Source organism: Sinohyriopsis cumingii, chromosome 5, assembly GCF_028554795.1.
Source record: "Sinohyriopsis cumingii isolate HCF-2022 chromosome 5, ASM2855479v2, whole genome shotgun sequence".
NCBI lineage: Eukaryota > Metazoa > Mollusca > Bivalvia > Unionida > Unionidae > Sinohyriopsis > Sinohyriopsis cumingii.
The window spans coordinates 27079653-27101501 of NC_142965.1; the positions used below are offsets into that span (position 1 = coordinate 27079653).

The window sequence follows — 21849 nt, forward strand, 5'->3', positions numbered from 1 at the left end:
TCAAAAATCTTTTTATAAGCACATTATTACCTAGGTCAACATTACTACTCAATTTAACTAAACTAGATATAGCAGATCTGGCAGTGTTGATGGAGCTGTAACCTAAACCAGAGTCAAACATCTCTGTCAGGAAAGCCAGGACCAAATTTACAGGTGGATCAAGGGGATCAATATGTTTCCCAACTGAAAAGTGCAACCATTTCTGGAGATGTGTCCAATACTGTTTCCTTGTAGATTCTCTCCATGAGTCAGAGTATGACACTTGCAGCTTGTCCTGACATGCCCTTACGGAACAAGGCTTTCCTGATAAGCAAAACACAGCTAGCCGGGGTTTTCCACAGTTGATGTTCCTTGAGTGGATCCTGAGGCAAGGTCAACAGGAAGCGAATCTGTGGAAGAATGTACGATTGCTGAACAATTTGTCACAAAAGGCAGGGAAACCAGGGCTGTGTTGTCCACAATGGTGCTACAAAAACCACTTCTGCACAGCCGTCTACTATCTTCTGAAGAACATGTCCTACCAGACTGAAAGGTGGGAACATATATAAAATTAGGTCTGACCACGTCATAGAGAAAGCATCAATGGCCGATGCATGTGGGCCTGGTCTATATGACACATGCTTTGTGAATTTGATGATTCAATCTAGAGGCAAACATATCAATATCAGACTGTCCAAATATTGCATAAATTTTATTAATGATTGCTTTAACATCCACTCTGCATCATCACTGAAATTCCTAGACAGGTGATCTGCTTCTACATTATTCTTCCCAGGAAGATGGCAAGCTCTCAACCAAATGCGTCTTTCTATACACCAAAACCAAATATCACAGGCTATTTGATCCAGTAATCTCCTCCAACCTCCCATTTTGTTAATGTAGGCAACAGCTACAGTATTATCCATGAAGATCCTAATGTGTAAGTTATATTTTATCCACAGAGAGACTTTAATGTCAGGAAGCAGGCCTGCAATTCTAAAACAACGATGTGGCTGATTTTCTCAGTACTACTCCAGCAACCACCAGTTTTAACATCGTCGGTCTCATTTACCCGTTTCCATCCTAAAAGAGAACTGTCACTTCTGATAATAATGTCTGGGTTACCTCTGCAAATAGGCTTAAAACTGATTTTAACATTTTTGATCCACCATTTAATTGTATCTTTAGCATTGCTGGAAAGAGAAATTGATGCATCATAATTGACCTTGCACATTTTCAGTAACCTGTCTTTCTCCCTTTCCAAAGGTTTGTAGTAGAAAGGGGCATATTCTAAGCCTGGCTCACTAGCAACCACTGTGCCTATTAATTGTGCTAATTCACGAATACAGGGCTCGAAATTAGTGGTAGTCCGCTAGCCCGAGGCTAGTAGATTTCTGGTCGGACTAGTAACTTTTATAATGTCAATAGTCCGATGGGCTAGTAGGTTTCGGTTATCAACAGTCAGCGCTTGGGTTTTGCCATTCCCTAATAAAGATTTGACTTCAGCAGATGTTCTATAGAATCAAAGCTTTGACCATTGTAAACAGAGTCATAAAATATTAGCATGAAAAGATCAAGTCAATTTCTACCTTGAAAATGTGCGTTAGAAGCCATCCGAGTTTGTGTATTTCGCTTAACAGTGCCAATTATGGTCCCGTCATTAACAACAGGACTTGGCTAATTAGTCTGATAACTAATTAAATGAAAAATGACGTGCAATCACACTTTAGTCAATCGACAACAGTGACAAACTACAAATGGGTAAACCACACAAACGAACATGGCAAAAACTATTCAAAGAAATTAATTTGCATGTTTGTTTGTGTACGTCTTTTTTTTTGTTGTTATTTTTTGGGCTCGCTTGCCAAACCCTCAAACAGTCACAATCGGAAAACTGCATATTTTACATTTGCATCAAAATAATTATAAGAATTAGATCGATTTATAACGATTACTTTAATGACACATCCCTTCCATACAACTACTTTTTCTATGATGATAAGAACAGTCTTTATATTTTTTTCCCTTACAAGAATGAACAAATAATTGGATACACATGAAGATATCCAAGCAGAATGCCGTATATTTGTTGGGAATTAAAATCTGAGCATGGGCATCTAAGATTTGAAAATTTTCCGCCTTATTAATAATTTCAGCAATACATTGAGGTCCGATTAATTAGGAAAAATTACCAAACTTACGCGATTAAAGATGAGACCGTAATTGGAGCTGTTAAATACAACGCGATGAGTCAGATGGATTTGTTTAATGGGAACACACCTTCTCCAAGCTGAAACTAACATTATCTTCTGATGCTAATATTTTATAACAGTGTTTACAATAGCCACTGCTTTGATCCTGCAGAACATCCGCTGAAGTCAAGTCTTTATTAGGGAGAGGCCATTTAATTTTAGGGGAAGTTAGGGCAAAGGCACGTGTTTTGAAACATGTTTCTTGCTCTGACGTTCTGATGTTAAGGACACTGTGCCATTCCTTTTCTCACTTTAACTAATTCGCATCAGCTATACTGCAACATCTCATATTTCAACACAAGGCACAATTCCCTCCTTATAAAACAGGCAAAATGTGGCGTTTTATAGACAGTGTTAAGCCACCAGAAAAAAAGCAAAAGTTGAATGAAAATGACATGAAAGACAGGACTAATTCTTATGATAGGGAAAAGCATAATCAAACGTTTTGAAGACATGGACAAAAGAGAGCGAATGGATGAATTATGATGAGGAAAAGAACGTTATGCGGTCTAACTGGTGTATGGAATTCGCAAAAACAAACACAGAAAACATCCAGTTTTTTAGCCGGTTGTTCAAACTTTAAAATTGAATCGGTAAACGTACATGAAAGCTGTGGGCAACACAATGAGAGTTCAGAGAGAAAAGCAGCTATGCAGATACCACCAAAAGAATTTACCGCTGGTAAGATTTTGGAAAGTTTAAATCGGAATGTGTTTGATCAGCGCGTTAATTTGTATAAAATGCACATGCTATCATAAAGAACAAAAGACCCATAACTGATTTTGTATGAATGTGTCAGTTGGATGAGATGAAAGAAGTTGATGTCTGAGAGACTTACAGGAATGATAAACAGGTTCTTACATTTACTTACTACATGGTTGAAAGTATAATGCAGAAATTTTTCAAAGGTGTGTAGTGTGCGACAGTTGTACTGAAACTCCAATTCAGGAAGAGGAAATTGTATATATTAGAATTCGCAAAGGAGGAGAGATTAAATAATCGTTCCAGGCAGTTGATATTGTAGAGAAGGCAGAAGGGATCCTGAAGGTGATCACCACTGCAGTGCAAGGTTTTACGGAGATGGGTAAACAGACCAGAACAAATCCCATACAGACCATGAGTGTAGGTAGAGGATGAGAAAGGAACCTGGATCCCTTTCTGGAATTGGATCCACGTTATCTTGAGAAACAAGAAATGTGAATTGACTGATTGATGATTTGAAGCGAGATTTATACTTCTGTACTTCTGCATTCAGTGTTGTTAATCTCAATACAAGTGTTTGACATTGTTTAGTGGACAGGACTAGTAAAGATTTGGCAGGACTAGTAAATTTCTCAGTGTACTAGTCCTTCTGGCTACAAAGAAACTTGTGTTAAACTCGAGCACTGGAATAGTCAAATATTTCTGCTTCAACACTTTTTCACAAAACTCAATCAATGCCTGTGCCTTTCCCTCAGTCAATCTAACCGTCATATTTACTGAATGAGAAATCCCACAAAGCTGATAGTTTGTGTAGGTTGCAAAATGGATTTAGTTGGGTGTATTGTAAGTCCTAAATCATCCAAACATGCAGCAGTATGGTACACATTGTTTTGACACTCCAAGTACATGTATGTTGAACCTTGAAGACTATCATCCAAATAGACAAACTGAGATCACCCATCTTATGCAAGGAAGAAAAAACAGGCTTATTTTGGTGTATACTTGTGGTGCAGATGCCAGTCCATTTGGTAAGCAGGTGTACTGATAAAAATGTCCTTTCCAGTGAAAGCATAAATATTTGAAAAAAGAAATGTCAACTGGAAGAGTAATATGCATCTTTCAGGTCAATAGAAGCAAAATAAGAATCCATGGTCAGTGCTGTTTTTAATGTCTCCATTTTAAAATGGTGATATACCACATGTGCATTGAAAGCATGCAGGTTAAGAATAACCTGGATGCTCCCATCATGCTTTTCTCTAGACAAGTACTTTACAAAGGCAATGTTTATTCTCTAAAATACTCCCTTTTTTTAAGCAGTTTATCAATTTCAGTTGTAATTACAGTAGATTCTTTGGCAGAGAATTTTCTGTTTTGGAATACAAGTTTGGACTTTGCTGCTATCAAGTTCAAGTCTATAACCTTTCAGATTAGATAAAATCCATGCATCAGACATTATCTTCTGCCATTCTTTAGCACACCAACTAACTTTACCAGCAACAAAATTTTCTGGCATATTATATAAGGCTGGGAAAGAAACTGTGCTCTTATGAATAGGAAAACTGCTACTTAACAGTTTTTGTGGAAGATACAAGACTGCCTCTGTTCACAAATCTTGATGGGGGTTGTAAGGTCTCCTCTTTCTGAGGTACTGGTCCCCATTGGTATGGTTGCCATTGATAGGGCTGGAACCTGGCCCCCATCTTGAATAAAAAAGACTTGGGTCCTGCTTGAGCACCTTTATAATTTGAGTATCTTCCAGTATTTGAAGCCGAAAACTTTCCAGACACTTTGTTCCCCATCTACTGAGCATCTGCAATATTTTTAACTATTGTTGACAGATCATCTCCAAACAGGAGGACAGTTACCTTATTTTGGGGTGCAGAGAGAGATTGATAACTGTAATGGAGATCTGGCTTGATCAGTTCTTTCCTCTTATGAGACATGTAACAAAATCCAGAAGAAAGCATCCACAATACATCACCAGCATCTGCAAGCACTTTATTTACATTTGCAGATGTACCGTCTAACTTATTATGTAGTAATTCATCCATGAGCCTGAGAAGGGAAAACTAGCTTTAGCAACAGTTACATGGAACTTTTGGAGCTTGGCATCCATTTGTTTTGTAGCTTTGTTGATTTTCGCCCAAATTTTGGGATTTACTTTAGGCGCACTTAAATTTTGGCAATTTTGTGACCTTAAATGTTTTTCGCTCAAATCCTTAAATTTATCCTGTGCTATTTGGGCCCTGAATCCTGCATTCATAACTTTGGCCAAGCTCTCTTGAATGGGCAGCCAACAACATTCATGAACTTCATAAAAGTCAGAAAGATCTTTCAGGATGTCATTTCCTTCATTATCTGAGGGTAAATTTGGTGGTGTTACTAAGTTTTGAAGACCATGCTCGAAGTCATCGACATCTTCCTCACTTTCCACACTGGTGTTATATAGATCACTTCCCTCGTTATGCTGAACTGTTTCTATCCGTACACGTTTCCATGCCAGTTCATCAAATTCCCACATATTAGCCATGGGTTTTTTGCTAAGACTGTCAACTTGTGACTTCAACATTGTTACCGCAGCTGACAGATTTGTCAATAATTTAAGCTGACTGTCCCACATCACTTGATTGTGTGTCGCTTGAAGTTCAATAAGACTGTCAACTGGGCACTGCCATTGTTGTGCAGATGTCATGTTTTCTGTCACTGACTCTCTCGAGATTTCACAGTCACATGACGAACTCACTGTCGGTAATGGCGTAGTCCCCTTATCTGTAGATGCAGGATTTCTCCTTGATTTCGATGCCACTACAGGGCTATCATTTAGCATAGTTTTTACCCCTTGGGAATCATTGCGTTTTGTTGCAACCGTGATGGAGAAATCATTGGCCTTATCAGCTAAATGCTGCTTGGCTCTATTTTACAATATTCCTTGCAATAGTCCATTCCACATATTGACAGGATACCTTTGGCTTTGTCCCGATTCCTCCATTGTGCAAAGCTGTGCAAGAGATGACACTCAAAAACGATGAAACAATGAAGTACGGTACAGTTATGACTGTATAAGGCCTTTAAAACGGTAGAGGAAGTTTCTGCCCTGCACTAATTTCAAATCTGCTGGACCATTCACTGACTCGTCATGTGACCAATTCCATCTCATGGGATCGCGAGGATTACAGGGGAAATAAAATTACTGGTCAACGGATTGCGTCTAATAACACCACAAAGCCCAGCAAACATGCTGGCAGTTTTCGTTTTTTGGTATTTATTAAATTGTGAGAATCTTTTATCAACCACCACATTTTCTGCTGCTTCGTTGTGTATGCAGTTAAAGAAGAAACACATGTTGGCTATTGTTTGAGCAAGGATTGTATACAGAATTAACTGAAGACAATCACAGACGACTTGCTGGCTTTATGCATGGACCAGTAACACTGGTCAACAGTGAAATCATTACTGACTTGAAAAGGCCCTAATCTGTAGTATTTTGGTGTGCCGAACACGAATATAACCGTGAAAAATTTGTATTGGCTCTCGTTTTGAAGATATTCATATACCTCATTTTCTATGTTTCACTGTGTAAATTTCTCCAATAGGACTGCAGCAACATCTGGAATAATGATGTAACATTGCATAATACCATCATGCTCACATCATCCACAGTTGATTGCATCATTTTCTGATGCAATGCAATACTAATGCCATGCGGCTGCTGAAGTAAGTTGACGTCAGCAGTGTACTATACATGTGTAGGCCTATTATACTAATGCCAGGCGGCTGCTGAAGCTGACGTAAGCAGTGTACTATATAAAGCCCAATCAGATAGGTTCAGCATTTAAAATATTTTAGACGTTGTGCGAGACAGTTCAAGCTACTGTTACATAAAACTTATTATTTTATCCATTTATGTACAATAAAGAACAGTAATGCCTCGAAAGTGTGTTAATACCGCGGACAATTTTTGCTATATTTGTGGGGAAGTGACATTTGCCAACCAGAAGAAAAGTATCAATTCTCAAGTGAAGAAGGCATATCATCTTTACTTCGGATGCAAGGTTGGTGACCAAGACAAGCCTTGGGCTCCGCATATATGCTGTGCTACATGTACAACACAGCTTTCACAGTGGTTGAATTGCAAAAGGTCATCAATGCCGTTTGCAGTCCCAATGGTGTGGAGAGAGCCAAGCAACCACCTAAATGACTGTTACTTCTGCTTGGTTCCTCCTCTTTCCGGCGGAATAACGAAGCGAAAGAAGTCGAGAATAGTCTACCCAAACATTCCGTCTGCATTGAGACCAGTTCCACATGGTGAGGGACTTCCTATTCCAGAACCTCCAGCAGAATATTCTCTTGATTCATCTGACGAAGACAAAGGTGAGTCGACCTGTTCTTCTCCTGGTCCATCAGCATGCAGTGATCCAGATTTTCACTGTGGTGCATCATCAACCCCACACAGAATAACACAGGAAGAACTAAATGACCTGATTCGTAATTTGGACTTATCAAAGAACAAGGCAGAATTGCTAGGATCAAGACTCCAACAATGGAATCTTCTAGAAGAAGATGTCACAATTACTGCATATCGAAAGCGCCACCAGCAATTGGAGCCTTTCTTCAGAAAGGAAAGTAATCTGATATTCTGTTCCGATATTGAGGGCCTCATGAATGCTTTAAAAATCACTCATGACCCACAAGAATGGAGACTATTTGTGGACTCTTCGAAACTGAGTCTCAAGGCTGTGCTTTTGCACAATGGAAACATTCTTCCATCTATTCCAGTAGCGTATGCTGTCCACATGAAAGAGACATACGATAACTTAAGGCAGCTACTGAATTCCATTGAGTATAACAAGTACAGCTGGTACCTCTGTGGTGATTTGAAGGTAGTTGCCCTTTTAATGGGACTGCAGCAAGGATATACAAAATACATGTGTTTCTTATGCAAGTGGGATAGCCGAGTAAGGGAAATGCACTACATGAGGAAGGAATGGACTCACAGGCAGAATGTAGCCATTGGAGAGAAGAATATCCAACACCCAGCTCTGGTTGAGGCTCAGAAAATCTTGCTACCACTCCTTCACATCAAACTAGGTTTGATGAAGAACTTCGTGAAAGCCATTGACCGGACTTTGCCAGCATTCCGATACCTGCATGAAAAATTCCCTCGACTCAGCGAAGCAAAGATTAAAGAGGGAGTTTTTGTGGGTCCTCAGATTCGAGAGCTTTTCAAAGATGACCGGTTCAACAACTTGCTGGAAGGTGACGCGAAACAAGCATGGAATGCTTTTCGCCTAGTTTCTACAAACTTCCTCGGAAATGTTAGGGCAGAAAACTATAAGGAACTAGTAGAAGACATGTTGATGAAGTATAAGAAACTTGGCTGCAATATGTCTCTAAAGATTCACTTCCTTCATTCCCATTTGGATTTCTTTCCTAGCAACTGTGGTATTGTTAGTGATGAACACGGCGAACGTTTTCATCAAGATATCGCAACAATGGAACAAAGATACCAGGGAAAATGGTCCACTACAATGCTGGCTGACTACTGCTGGACACTCCTCAGAGATGCTCCCGAACAGCTGTACAAGAGACAGGCGAAGAAATCTAAGATGTAGTCAATGACTTGATTTTTTATAGGTAGGCTATTACAGTTGACCTTTTACTATTGAAATGCATTTCGTTATGTAAACATTAATTTCTTGCAGATTACAAAATAACTAGAGCCAATTTTGCAATTTGACTGTCATATTCGTGTTCAGCACATAAAAATTGATAAGAATTGACTAATTTTATTTCAGTAACATGACTTTTGTAAAAATTTGTTGTCCAGTGTAATACGTAATATTTTTGATAATGCTTATTTTGGCATAACACTTCACGAACCTGGTGAAATTGTTAAATTTCAGAAGCTACGCAACGATCGTATTATATTAAAATTCATATGCAAACTCTTCCCCAAAATGATAGAAGTTTTATACACTATTTCTTGTACTTAAAAAACATTTTCTCATGTGCGAATGAATATACAAAATTTCAGGAGCCATACCACAACCGCATTATATCCGAATTTGTGTTCTCACGGAGCATGTTATGGCGGGTCGCACTATATATATATATATATATATATATATATATATATATATATATATATATATATATTCATTCATATATCTTTCACAAGAAATATAACCTACTTACTATCTAGAAGTCTTAGTTCTGGTAAGATTTAGAAAACTTATAACTAAAGATGATATTTGCATCGTGTATTGTGTGAAGTTTGTATTGTCTCTATTGGAATTCCTCTTTGTATTTGTACATCACTATTTGTTTTATATGTTGTAGGTTTAATTGATAACTACTGTTATGTCACCAAATTAATCTATAGTGAATGACTAGTAAATGAATCATTGTTGTTTAAACACCCCAATGATAATTTGCAAGTGTAATATGCCAATTTACAATATGCAGTTTCAAACACTTACGAAGTCTGGGGTCAAACCAGCTTGTTGTCCTTTCAACATGGTTGATGAAGTATATCTCTCCCTCAGGTGTGGTGGCCTGTTCCCATCCTGGGGGTAGGGGACCTAGGTTCTGTAACGAGACATTTGTTAAATGGTGTGATGGAAGCCCAGAGCTCTGCGGGGATGGCGGCGGTGCCTGAGAACTCACTGTGGTTGATACAGGAAATTTACGAGGATCCTGCCATGTGGTCGTCTGGGTGAGATGACTGAAAACAATAATAATAATAATGAATTAAACACAGGTCTAAAAAATGGTGTCCGAAAAGTATGAGTTATTATGTTTTATAATAGTTTGAAAGATGTCTTGATACTGATGAGGACATTGGCGATCATCATTGGAAAAGTGAAACCTGTGTACTCCCTAACCTCTGGTGCAGATGATTAAAAAAGCCACAACAAACATTCCACACAACAAAGCATCTTGTACCAAAAGACCATTAACAGGATAGCACAAGACCAATATGATTAAAAGTAGATCTCCACTTTCCTAAATGAAGATCTTACAGTGACTGCTTAGGGGTCATGCTTGGTGACCTTTGAATTAGCCAATGGAAATGTAGCTTTCAGAAACCTGAAAGTGAATCCAATCATTCAGCACACATTGATGTTCTTTAACCATACTACTCAGTCTCCCAAATGCAAAGCTATAAGACTTCATCTGATTGGCTGATAAAATTAGCCATTATGCTAATAACATTGGTCACCAGCACATGACATCTATGGGGTTGCTATCAGTTCTTCACATAGGACAGTGGGGATCTGATTTTAATCAGATCGACACAAAAACAAAGTGTGGCATTCTTTTGTATGACGATTCTTCTCTCTCTCTCTCTCACACACACACAAACACACATACGAGATGGGTCATGAGCAAATGAATCAGGAAACAGTGGAATGATAAACAATAATGAGATTGATTGATAATGACAATGTACGTAACCAGTTCAAATACCTGTATTTGAAAACAAATTGCTTACAGGGTTATTTTTCATTTAATTAAAATCTTTGAATAGATGATATAAGAAAAAAAAACACAGAAAGGAAGAAATAATGCATAGGGAACAAATTTAACATGCTAGAGAAAAAAATAAAGAAAACATTTTTATTAAAAAAATCTTAAAAGAAAAAATTATGCTCCCATGGAGGCTCAAATTGCTGATTTAATGATAGCTGGAAGCAGTCGTGCAGTGTACCTCTGAACCACTTGGATGCCTGTAATCTGTGACAGGCAAATTATTATATATAGGTAGCTTTTTTGTGGTGTAGGGTTCTTTTGGGTAAGATCAGTTACTCCTAAAAAAAACATTGGTTATCCCTATCTTTGAACAAATATTTCATACACGTCTTTGCATTACAAGTAGAGAAAAATGTATAACACTGCAATGTAATCCCTTTACCCAATAAATACTTCTTCGATAACTAACCTAGTTTTATTTTTATTAATTTTATTGGCAGCTGGAGACTGAAATCTAGTCTTCAGCAGAAGATACTGTGAAGTTGTGTACTGAAGTCATTCATGAAATGGGAAAGATAACACTGTATTACTTTTATCATCAGTCCATTATCTTTTAAACCTAGTGAGTACAAATAATACATAACCTGCTAGTTGTTGATGTTAAGGGCCGACTTCCTTCATGCGCATGTTCTATATTTAAATTACCCTCACCCCAATATTCAGATAATCAAATGTCCCAAAACAGGATAAGAAAAGGGAAAATATACAAACCACAGGCGACATTTGAATGTCAATTTTCTTTTAAAAATGAAGAGAAAAAGGCATTTTGTGATCCTTTGTACTGGAACTATGTTGCCCATATGGTCAAAAACATAAGGGATTAGCAAATAACATGGTATGTCTATTATTTATTTCATGCAGGTGTGGAAGAATACATCTGAAATTTGTATATGTGTAAGATGGTCTTTTTTAAAGTGTCTTCTGTCAAAAATATAACGTGCTCTTAATTGCACTGGTAGTTTGTAATATTTTCTGCAGATGCAGAAAGTACAGTGAAATGTGCTGAACATTAAAAAAAAAAAAATCGATATCTATTTCATGTTTTCATTGTATCATATGTATTGTATGAATGTTACAGTGAACAGTCATTTTTTTCACCAATATTACCACAAAATTAAAAGAACCAGTGATAGAAAACCACTTTAATGAACTGAAAAAGTTCTGCAGCAGCAAAATCTCAATGGAGGTATGTTTCTCTATCCCACCAGTATCAAACACTAAGCAAAAAAATGTCTCAGTGAACTTGATACCAAGAAAGCTACAGGACTGAATCAGATTGGTCCACAACTCATTAAATCTTCTGCCTCTGCTATTGTAGATAGCATAACATTCATAATTAATTTAAGTATTGCAACCTCATCTGTCCCCAAAATATGGAAAACTGCAAAAGTAACTCCTATTCACAAATCTGGTTCTAAGGATGAGATGCTGATAACTACTGGCCAATCTCAATACTACCAAACTTATCAAAATTGATTGAAAAACATGTCCATGACTCATTCATGTCATAATTTAACCAAGAACATGCTGTTACACCCTAATCAATCAGGCTTTAGACAGAAACATTCATGTGAGACTTCCTTGATCTCCCTAACTGATAAATGGCTTCAAGCACTTGACCAAGGTAGAATAATAGAATCTGTAATTGTAGATTTCAGGAAAGCTTTTAACACGGTGGATCATGAAATCCTTTTGAGGAAACTGAAAATCTACCAATGTGCTCAAGTCAGAGAACACAAGATGTTTATATAAATAATGTTCTGTCTGAACATGGAACAATTAGATATGGAGTACCACAAGGCTCAATTCTAGGTACATTACTATTTTTTTTAAACTTATTAACGACCTACCACTTATACTAAGGGACTCACTATACACAGATCTCTATGCAGATGACACAACATTGTCAGATATCCAAAATACAAAGCATGAATTCGAAATTTCTTTACAGAATGCCCTAAACAAACTGGACAACTGGTGCACATGCAATGGCATGGTGGTAAATACTGGTGAAACTACAATATCACTTATCTCAACATGGCAAAAATGGACAAATCTTTATTGTGATGAACTATGTATGACATGGAAGGATAAAAGTTTGCAAATGGTCTGTCATGATAGACTACTTGGTGTTTTGGTAGATAATAACTTATCATGGACTGAACATATCAAACATATCAGTAAAAAAGTCAATTCAAGTTTATGGCTTCTCAGTAGGATAAGACATTTTCTCCCTGAAAGGCACAGAAAACTTTTTTTTACAACAGTTACATATAACCCTATTTAGACTATTGTAATACAGTATGGGGTAATTAAATGATAAAAACATTGCAAAGCTGACACATCTTCAAAAAAAGAGCATTTGGGCTAATATCATTCTAGAAACAAAGCTAGGAAAATTTAGCTGGTAAGTTAAAAATATTACCTTTTAAAGACTGAATCCATTTGAGAAAAGCCAAATTAATGTACAGGATATCCAATAATAGTGCTACTGAATATTTACAATCACTATTCCAGGATAGGCTACCTGGCAATACTCCCCACCTGAGATCCATGTCTACCAAACAGTATAAAATTCACAAACCAAATAAGGAATTATTTTTTAAAAAAAGTTTCCAGTACTCTGGAACCTTGCTCTGGAATAGTATTCCAGTTGAGATTAGAAATGCCCACTCTATTTCCTTCTTCCAAACCAAGGATATTCAGTGGCTTCAGAGATGCAGCTAAATAAATAAATTCCTTTGTACGAGGGCCTCAAGGTAGATTAGTTCTTAGCTAACTGTGTTACCCTCTTTATATAAAGTCATTATTATTACTATTATTATTATTTTGCTATATGTCAAAATCATCCGACTGGCATTGTGGCAGAAATCAACGAATGCTGATCCACTCAAATTTTATCGTTTTTCACATGGTCCACATGCAGGAACCAAAATGATATTCTAGTAAAAGGTTATTCACACATAACTCCATATTTGGTAAAAATAGTAATTTACTTCTGCCACAAGTCAACCACTTAGCTTTTAAAAACAGCTCCTATTTTAGCATAAAGAGGCTATTTTATAGCCAAATTTGATGTCCTGAGCACATGCCAATGATGTCGTACAAAATAATTTTTTAAAATCAATTGCAGTTTTTAAGTTTTTCAAATGCTAAAATATGTTTTACCATGGTATTATCAGATCAACATTTTAATTTTTTTTAATTTTTGGGCCAAGAAGCGGCCTTAAAGTACCAACCACTTTATTTCAAACAAATGGTGAAAATTTCATGGACTTTTGTTGGATACAAGAAGAGAAATTACGGTAAGAATGAATGCATGTAGAAGATGTTTACAGACTTTTCAAATCAGCTAAAAACTCTCTGGGGCAAAAGCAGCTTGATGGCTTGGAGATGCCGAAGCATAGCAGCAGTGATGCTAACAATAGTGCTGGGGCTGAATGAGTTGATGGGAGATGTGCACAGGCTCCACTTGCATAATACCCACTCAAGACGAACCTGCATCCAACTGGGGAGGTTAAATGTGCCAACTCTGAGAATGTACCTCGTAACTATCGACAGAGACCACAGGTCTCAAGGTAGAGGGAGGAAGAGACCACCCTCTATGCCATCAAGCAAAATCTTGGCCTGTGGAGCACCTCTGCAATATTTCCTGAATGATGGAGAAACAAGGCAAAAGCAGCAGATCTGACTGTGGTTGGGTCCTGGGGATCTTGGCAAGGATCATATTGAGTGGTGCGCCAGATGGTTTGGGCATAAGTCTGCAGGTAAAAAGCAGTCAACCTCATTTACTGCTTTATCAAGAAAGCAGATCTTCTCTTTATCCCACTGAGAGGAGCTGGTGGGCCTGATGGGTGTTAAATAAACTGTTTATACTTCAAACTCTTTGGAGTCAGTGAGGATTGATAACTTATCATTGTCTTGAATAGTCCCAGCAGGACAGTGCTGGACATCAATGTCCTTTGCAAGAAGTGACATAGGAGCACTTTTTGCCATTTCCCTAAGCTGTACCGATTAATCAGTCATACTCATAATCGAGCTGATTATTGGAACAATCGGTATAATCAGTATCGACAGAAATAATCAGTGCCAATGTAAACAAATTTCCAAAATATTAATTTAATCATAACATTCATCTTGACATGGCTTGAATTTTAAATCAGAATTAAATAGTGGAAATTAAGGAATAAACATTTGATTTGGGGGTTAACTGAAAGACATAATATTCTTAAAATAAAATACTTTTTGACAAGCTTGTTGTAAACTACCGCTGATTATCTGCTCACAACAAAATATCAATACCATGCATGCACTCATCCCAATCACAGCAGCCAACCAGCCAAATGAGGGCTCGTGTGGCCATTGAACTTCCAGCATACACATTACAGGGATGGTCCTGGCTTTTAAACAGTTGTCGCAAAATAAAATTGCCAATCTCAATATTTTGTTGCCAATTTTCAAAAATTTTTTGCCAGAATAAGAAGAAGTAATATTTTTCCAAGACTATTAATGTAATAGGCAATGAAAATTGAAAAAGATGGGATAGTTATTGCTTTATTGACAACAAGCAATGCAGCCATAATATTACAAAATAAGTCATTACATGACTGTTTTGCACTACTTCCATGGTCTTTGCATTGCGCATCACTTTTAGTGCATACATCTTAACAGTTGCCACCTGAAATAAATGCAATATCAAATATAAAATATCTACTTTCCTACAGTCTCTCTTTTTTAATAGAAACATCAGGTATTAAGCAAATCTATATTATGTATATTATTTTCCAAATAATAGTTTTGTAAGAAACTTTATTTAGATAATTGACATTTTAATACTAAAACCCCATGATCGTACATTGCAATTTAAAATAAGTGACGTATAATGCAACCGTCGATTTCACACATTCAGGAATTAAATGCCCCTCCCCCTTTTATGGCTAGCTTCGCATGGTACATCTCTGTCAACTAGGAGTTCAGAAATTTATTTTTGCCGTGCTTTACATACTTTGCTTGTTAGTGAACTGCTTCCTAAATCCCAGGTATGATCACTGAATGCTGTAATTTTTTTCTCGACAAGCAAATTACGATCTCCATTCCAAACAATGAAACTTACCCGAGTCAACTTGACCTGGCATTACTGTACTGTATATATAAGCATTGATTACCATCATTAAATTAAAACACGGAATGAAGAAACATATCACAGAGCATATGTGCCTCCAAAAAACTAATTCGGAATAAATATGTTTTTTAGTAAAGAGTTTTATTTGCATGTATCAGTTAACAATAAGAAATAAGGTGGGATATAAAATGTGGGAAATAGTTATCACATGTATGGTAGCTTGAGACCACATATGAACTGTTAACATAAATCTGTACCCATTTTAGGCAGTTAGTTATAACAAAAATAGGGCATGGTTTTCTTGTCAATCAAATGCTAGTGCTTTCACTAACTGTAGAACAGGTGGTTTCTTGAAATAATTGGTCTCATAATCAGTATCGGCAATTTCAATAATCAGCTACATGCAGTATCGGCATAATCGGCAAAAAGTGACATCGGTACAGCTTTACCATTTCCCATACTCGTTCATCGTGGCGAGTATGGGCTCTATATTTTCTAGAAGTTCCACGATGACGACAAAGCCACTTGTCTCTCCTAAACTCCTCCAGCCTTCACAGTGGATGCCACCTCATGCAGTGATGGTTGGACACAAGCTGCAACATCACTTAATTCTCTCTGGATCCAGGATCCAGGGTCCAGTAGATGAAAGGGGGCATAAGACACATTACCCAGAGGATAAGGACCCAACATCCTGTATGGATTCATTAGAATAATACGAAATGGGGAAAGAAGGATCTGCATAGGGTATGATGCCATAGTGGGGGGAAATGGTTCTGGGTCTGATCCCTATTCTTGTACCATGAGGCCTCTGAGTACTGACCAGTGAAAAGTCAGCTACTGGTATGAAATGACTGGTGACCTGTGACTGGTTTGATCTGACTGGTCACTTGGATAAAGTGACCAGTGACTGGTCACTATACCTTGACCTGTAACTCTGACAAACTGACCAGTGACAACACTGGTCACTGGACAATGACCAGTCGGGCAACATAGATATGTCAGAACCTAGCTCTTCTTCATCACTCACCAAGGTGCAGTACTGCTTCTTGTGCAAAATATGCTAACAGAAAGTGCTGGGTGCAGTGCAGATCCTTCCTCTCTGGTGTGTGCAACACACTATCCGATATGAACAGTGAACTTCCTGTCTAACTGATGGCAGCGACATGCTACTGTGAATGCGAGTGTTCTACTTCTCCCTTTCAGGGGGAGGCAATCTACTACTAAAATGTCCATTCCTTCCTATTGCATAGAAAATGGTCCCATGCAGTCCTGGGACTGAAAGTGTTTTGTGCTGAAGAACTGGTCTTTTTAAGACAAAACCTGAAACTTCTGACAATGAGATGGATTGATATTTCCTCTGCAATCTATACATATGTATCGAATTAGTTAAATTCCAGACTTCATTAGTCCATATTGTGCAAAAAGGACGACGACTCTTATGTGTGCACTTTGAACACATGAGGTAGTCTGGGTCGGTGTCACATGGGCCTTTTATGTGGCTCTATGTTCCCCCACACTGTCCCACCATTGTTCTCTGAAGCATAAGTTATTTGAAAGAGAACAATAATAATAACAATATTGAATAATAACAATAGTGTATTATTTTCACCTGTGAATCTCGCCTGTTTTGTATATGCTGCTACACTGTATATACAGCCCAGTGTATTTGCACAATGTATACAGAAGAGATATGGATAAATGAAACCTAGATGAAATATTCTCAAAGAGAGAACTGAATGGTTTCAACTCGCAACAAGCAATGTTTCTGTGATCACACTATGAATGACACAACCATTTACATGGCATCCTTATAAACAACAGGACTGTTCTGCGCATGGTCATGTGAGGTGCATGACTGGACTGTATCTTATTGCAAATCTGTGGAAAGATGTATTCACATGGAACAGACAAGGTGTGTCAACATAAAAAAGTTAAAGCTGTGCAATAGTGGTGGGTATGTTACTGAAGCTTTTAAATTTAGCAGTTATTAAAGTAGGGGAAAGCAGTTTTTTTTTGCCAAAGTAGGCAACACCAGCTTCTGAAAGTGCAATGAATAAATTGTAAAATATATTGTTTTAAAATATGAAAATGTTATTTGCTCCATTTTTACAATTTATCTTTTCTGTCCAGAAAGTAAAAATGACTCAATGGAGCTATCAGTTTTTGGACAGGTGCACATCTGATATTAGGAGAAACTGTCTCTATAATCCAAATTACACCCATCAATCATGCAACAAAATTAAGGGAATTAAACTTTCTTTTACCAATACCTAAAATATACAAAATATTTTTTTAATAGCCAGGATAACCAGTGAGGAAAACCTGGGAAATTTTTTCTATAACAAATTAAACCGAATGCAAAGTACAAAACTTAATGTGCAACTTTTGGACCAACCAGACTTCATACAAAGTTTTCTGGTGAAAACCCCATATAAGATTTTGCTCAGAAGGAGTAGCAGCAAGATTTTCAAGATGGCTGCGATGACAGGCATACTGAATGTCGTATCGGCACCATTTTTTATTTAGGACCAACTAGACATCATATGACTTGATAACTCAATTTTGATATGACCATCGAATTCAGCAGGAGAAGCAATAACAAGATTTTCTAGACAGATACTGTAGCCCAATACAGGATTTCCAAGCAGTACCATTTATCTCCAACCAACTATACCTTGAGATGAGTGTGTCTGTCAAATAGCAATCCTCCAAGTAGCTGAGGAGCAACAATCACAAACTTGTGCTAACAAAAAGAAGTAAAAATACAGATGATAGACATCAGATAACAGGCCATCCCATAAGTTCTTCTGTGTACTAGTTGAGCCAATAATTCTCTTCCCTACATCAATTAAATGAAATTTTATACAGACCACTTTAAAATCAAGAAATAATGTAAACCCACCCATACATGTACTTGGGTATACATTTCACTGATATTTTAGCTGGCTAAATACAGTGTCATCTGAAATCAGTGACCCTGTGGGGGAATAAAATGAACACTGCTTCCCCAATTGGGCAGCATACCAATCTATAAATGTCACATACTTTAGTTACGACTCATCAAACACCAAGAAGTATGCAGGTATTCCTCAAGTCTTAATCTGTCAGAAAGCAGTTTAGCTTAGGAATGAAAGGTTATGGGAACAAATTCCTAATCCACACAAGGTGAAGTGTTTAAATTTTATAAATCTCTCTGGCACCTCAAAGTTCAGTGCATAATAGTGTGCATCTGTATTGGGATGGCAGTTTGTTAAGCCAGGAAACTCTCAAATATTTCAAAAATTAGATAAGTAGATAAGGTATACTTTATGTAAAAATAACAGGTGAATTTGATACATGGGCCAGTGTTTTTATACAGTATCTTTAACAAGCTTACTTATAACCATTTGAAAATGCTGACTGCATCACATGAGTAGTATATATCATTTAATAATAATAATAATAATAATAATAATAATGATTTTTTTTAAAAAAAAGATTCATTTGGTCAACTGACCAATCTTCCATATGGCATTTTATATGGCATTTGTACAAAAAAAATATATACCACCATGTCAGCAAATTCTGCATGTCAGGTAATTATGCGCAACGATACCTCATTTCTGTAAACATTGGATCACGTGCTATTTTGAGTCAAAAATCCATTTTAATTAAGAAAAGTTATATTCATAAACTGTAAAAAAATATCGCACATTTCAACTCGAAATGCATATGAAAATGTGATTTCTAAATGTCAACACGAAGACCCACTCCATGACCTTGAACCTGTAACCCAGAAAATCCTATTTACTATGTATCTTTTAGAATCGTACAAATAAATACATTATTTAAAAGATGGAAATGTATAGCTTAAAAGAATTCGGATTTTAATGCATGTTTTCAATTTTGCAAGATGTTCCCCACACACAAAATCGTCTGCTACGCAACGTGTCAACTTCCCGCTCAAACGGGATTCTCAAGAAATGCCTTGGCTTATAGCCTGTTTCTAAATTCTTTAATAAATTTTCCCATGAACAAGATGTTGTAAACACATTACACCCTATTCATTGTTGTTTCTCTTCACATAAAAGCTTCTTTTTTTAATGTTGAACTTTACTTATTTTTTTCCCAAGATCAGTTTAATTGGTTTAATATTGCTTGCCATTATTGGCATTATGTTGAATTTTGTAAAACTAGCTATAAACCTGACCTAATTACTCGACTGAACTGCTGACAGAAACAGTCCAAAGTAATCTATTTCATTTCTATAGCCTGATGGATAAATATTACATCTTTTCAAAGCTGTGCGCAGAATAGGCTGACATATCTTGCATCATGAAAACACAGGGGTGGTATCCCCTGTGTCTAAAATCAATATTATTTTGAACAGAATATTCTGGTGACAATTGCCTCTTTTCAAATGATAAGCACTGTAGTATTTTATTTTCATCAATTGGTCGTATTCAGTATGCCTTTTGCTTCAGTATTGGTGACGGAAATCTATACATGTGTATGCACAATTTTTACAAGATAAGGTGTCCTTAAACAACAAATGCTGTTAAAAACTCGACAATTGATCTACTGCTACAATAAAATATGTACAAGGCTTCAAGGATGAGTACATACAGTTAAATCATAGAAATAGTAGTAGTGAACATGTGTAAAACATTATGGGTGATTTTATATAAGGTGGTATTGAATTCCATAGCTATGACTGCAATGTAAATGACTGTGCAATTTTTAATCATTACAACTTGTAATAAAAACATTATGATACAACTGCATTTGTGGTAAAACCCACATGCCATAAGTAGCAGGAAAAGATTGAAAAGAGGCAATATTGGAGGAGGGTGTCAACCTCCATCTAGTAGCCTGGGGCCAACACCCCTGCTGACCTGGGAGGCTGTAAGGGAGGGGGTATGTTGGGGATGTTAAATTGTCTTTAATTGATAAAGAAACATGAAAAATGTTTGAAAATACCATTCCAGTAACAGGAAAACAATTCATGCAGAGCCACCAGGTTCAGTGATACTAAAAATGGAATGCTGCAATATATTCCTAGTTCTTTGAAATAAATGAATCTCTTTATTGCTTAGCTAATTAAAAAATAAAAAAAATAAACGTAAAGTGTTACAAAAGAATCATTGTACAATATAAGTTGCCTGGTGACAGAAAATTGAAGAAAAAAAGTAAAATTATACTAAAATCAACGGTAAAGATAATGAACTCGAGAAGAGGATGCGCATATAATGTGTGGGCAGAAAATACTGTAGGTCTTCTTTATAATAATGTGTGGGCAGAAAATACTGTAGGTCTTCTTTATAATATTGTGTGGGTATAAAATACTGTAGGTCTTCTGTATAATAATGTGTGGGCAGAAAATACTGTAGGTCTTCTTTATAATAATGTGTGGGTAGAAAATACTGTAGTCTTCTTTATAATAATGTGTGGGCAGAAAATACTGTAGGTCTTCTTTATAATAATGTGTGGGCAGAAAATACTGTAGGACTTCTTTATAATATTGTGTGGGTAGAAAATACTGTAGGTCTTCTTTATAATAATGTGTGGGTAGAAAATACTGTAGGTCTTCTTTATAATAATGTGTGGGTAGAAAATACTGAAGTGTAGGTCTTCTTTATAATAATGTTTGGGTAGAAAATACTGTAGGTCTTCTTTATAATAATGTGTGGGTAGAAAATACTGTAGTGTAGGTCTTCTTTATAATAATGTGTGGGTAGAAAATACTGTAGGTCTTCTTTATAATAATGTGGGCAGAAAATACTGTAGGTCTTCTTTATAATAATGTGTGGGTAGAAAATACTGTAGGTCTTCTTTATAATAATGTGTGGGTAGAAAATACTGTAGGTCTTCTTTATAATAATGTGTGGGCAGAAAATACTGTAGGTCTTCTTTATAATATTGTGTGGGTAGAAAATACTGTAGGTCTTCTTTATAATAATATGTGGGTAGAAAATACTGTAGGTCTTCTTTATAATAATGTGTGGGCAGGAAATACTGTAGGTCTTCTTTATAATAATGTGTGGGCAGAAAATACTGTAGGTCTTCTTTATAATATTGTGTGGGTATAAAATACTGTAGGTCTTCTGTATAATAATGTGTGGGCAGAAAATACTGTAGGTCTTCTTTATAATAATGTGTGGGTAGAAAATACTGTAGTCTTCTTTATAATAATGTGTGGGCAGAAAATAATGTAGGTCTTCTTTATAATAATGTGTGGGCAGAAAATACTGTAGGTCTTCTTTATAATATTGTGTGGGCAGA

General features: G+C 36.6%; 1 protein-coding gene across 2 annotated transcripts in view; it reads right to left on the bottom strand.

Annotated features, from left to right (window-relative positions):
* Positions 1-502: 502 nt before the first annotated feature.
* The window catches only part of LOC149798838 (transcriptional coactivator YAP1-A-like), a 50752-nt gene continuing 29405 nt past the window's right edge, over positions 503-21849 (bottom strand). For both annotated transcript variants that reach the window (XM_089957733.1, XM_089957734.1), the window contains exons 2-3: positions 9413-9657; positions 503-525 (exon numbers count right to left, since the gene is read on the bottom strand). In XM_089957733.1, the coding sequence (XP_089813859.1) occupies positions 518-525; positions 9413-9657 (253 nt within the window). In that variant the 3' untranslated portion in view covers positions 503-517. The remainder of the gene's footprint in view (positions 526-9412; positions 9658-21849) is intronic.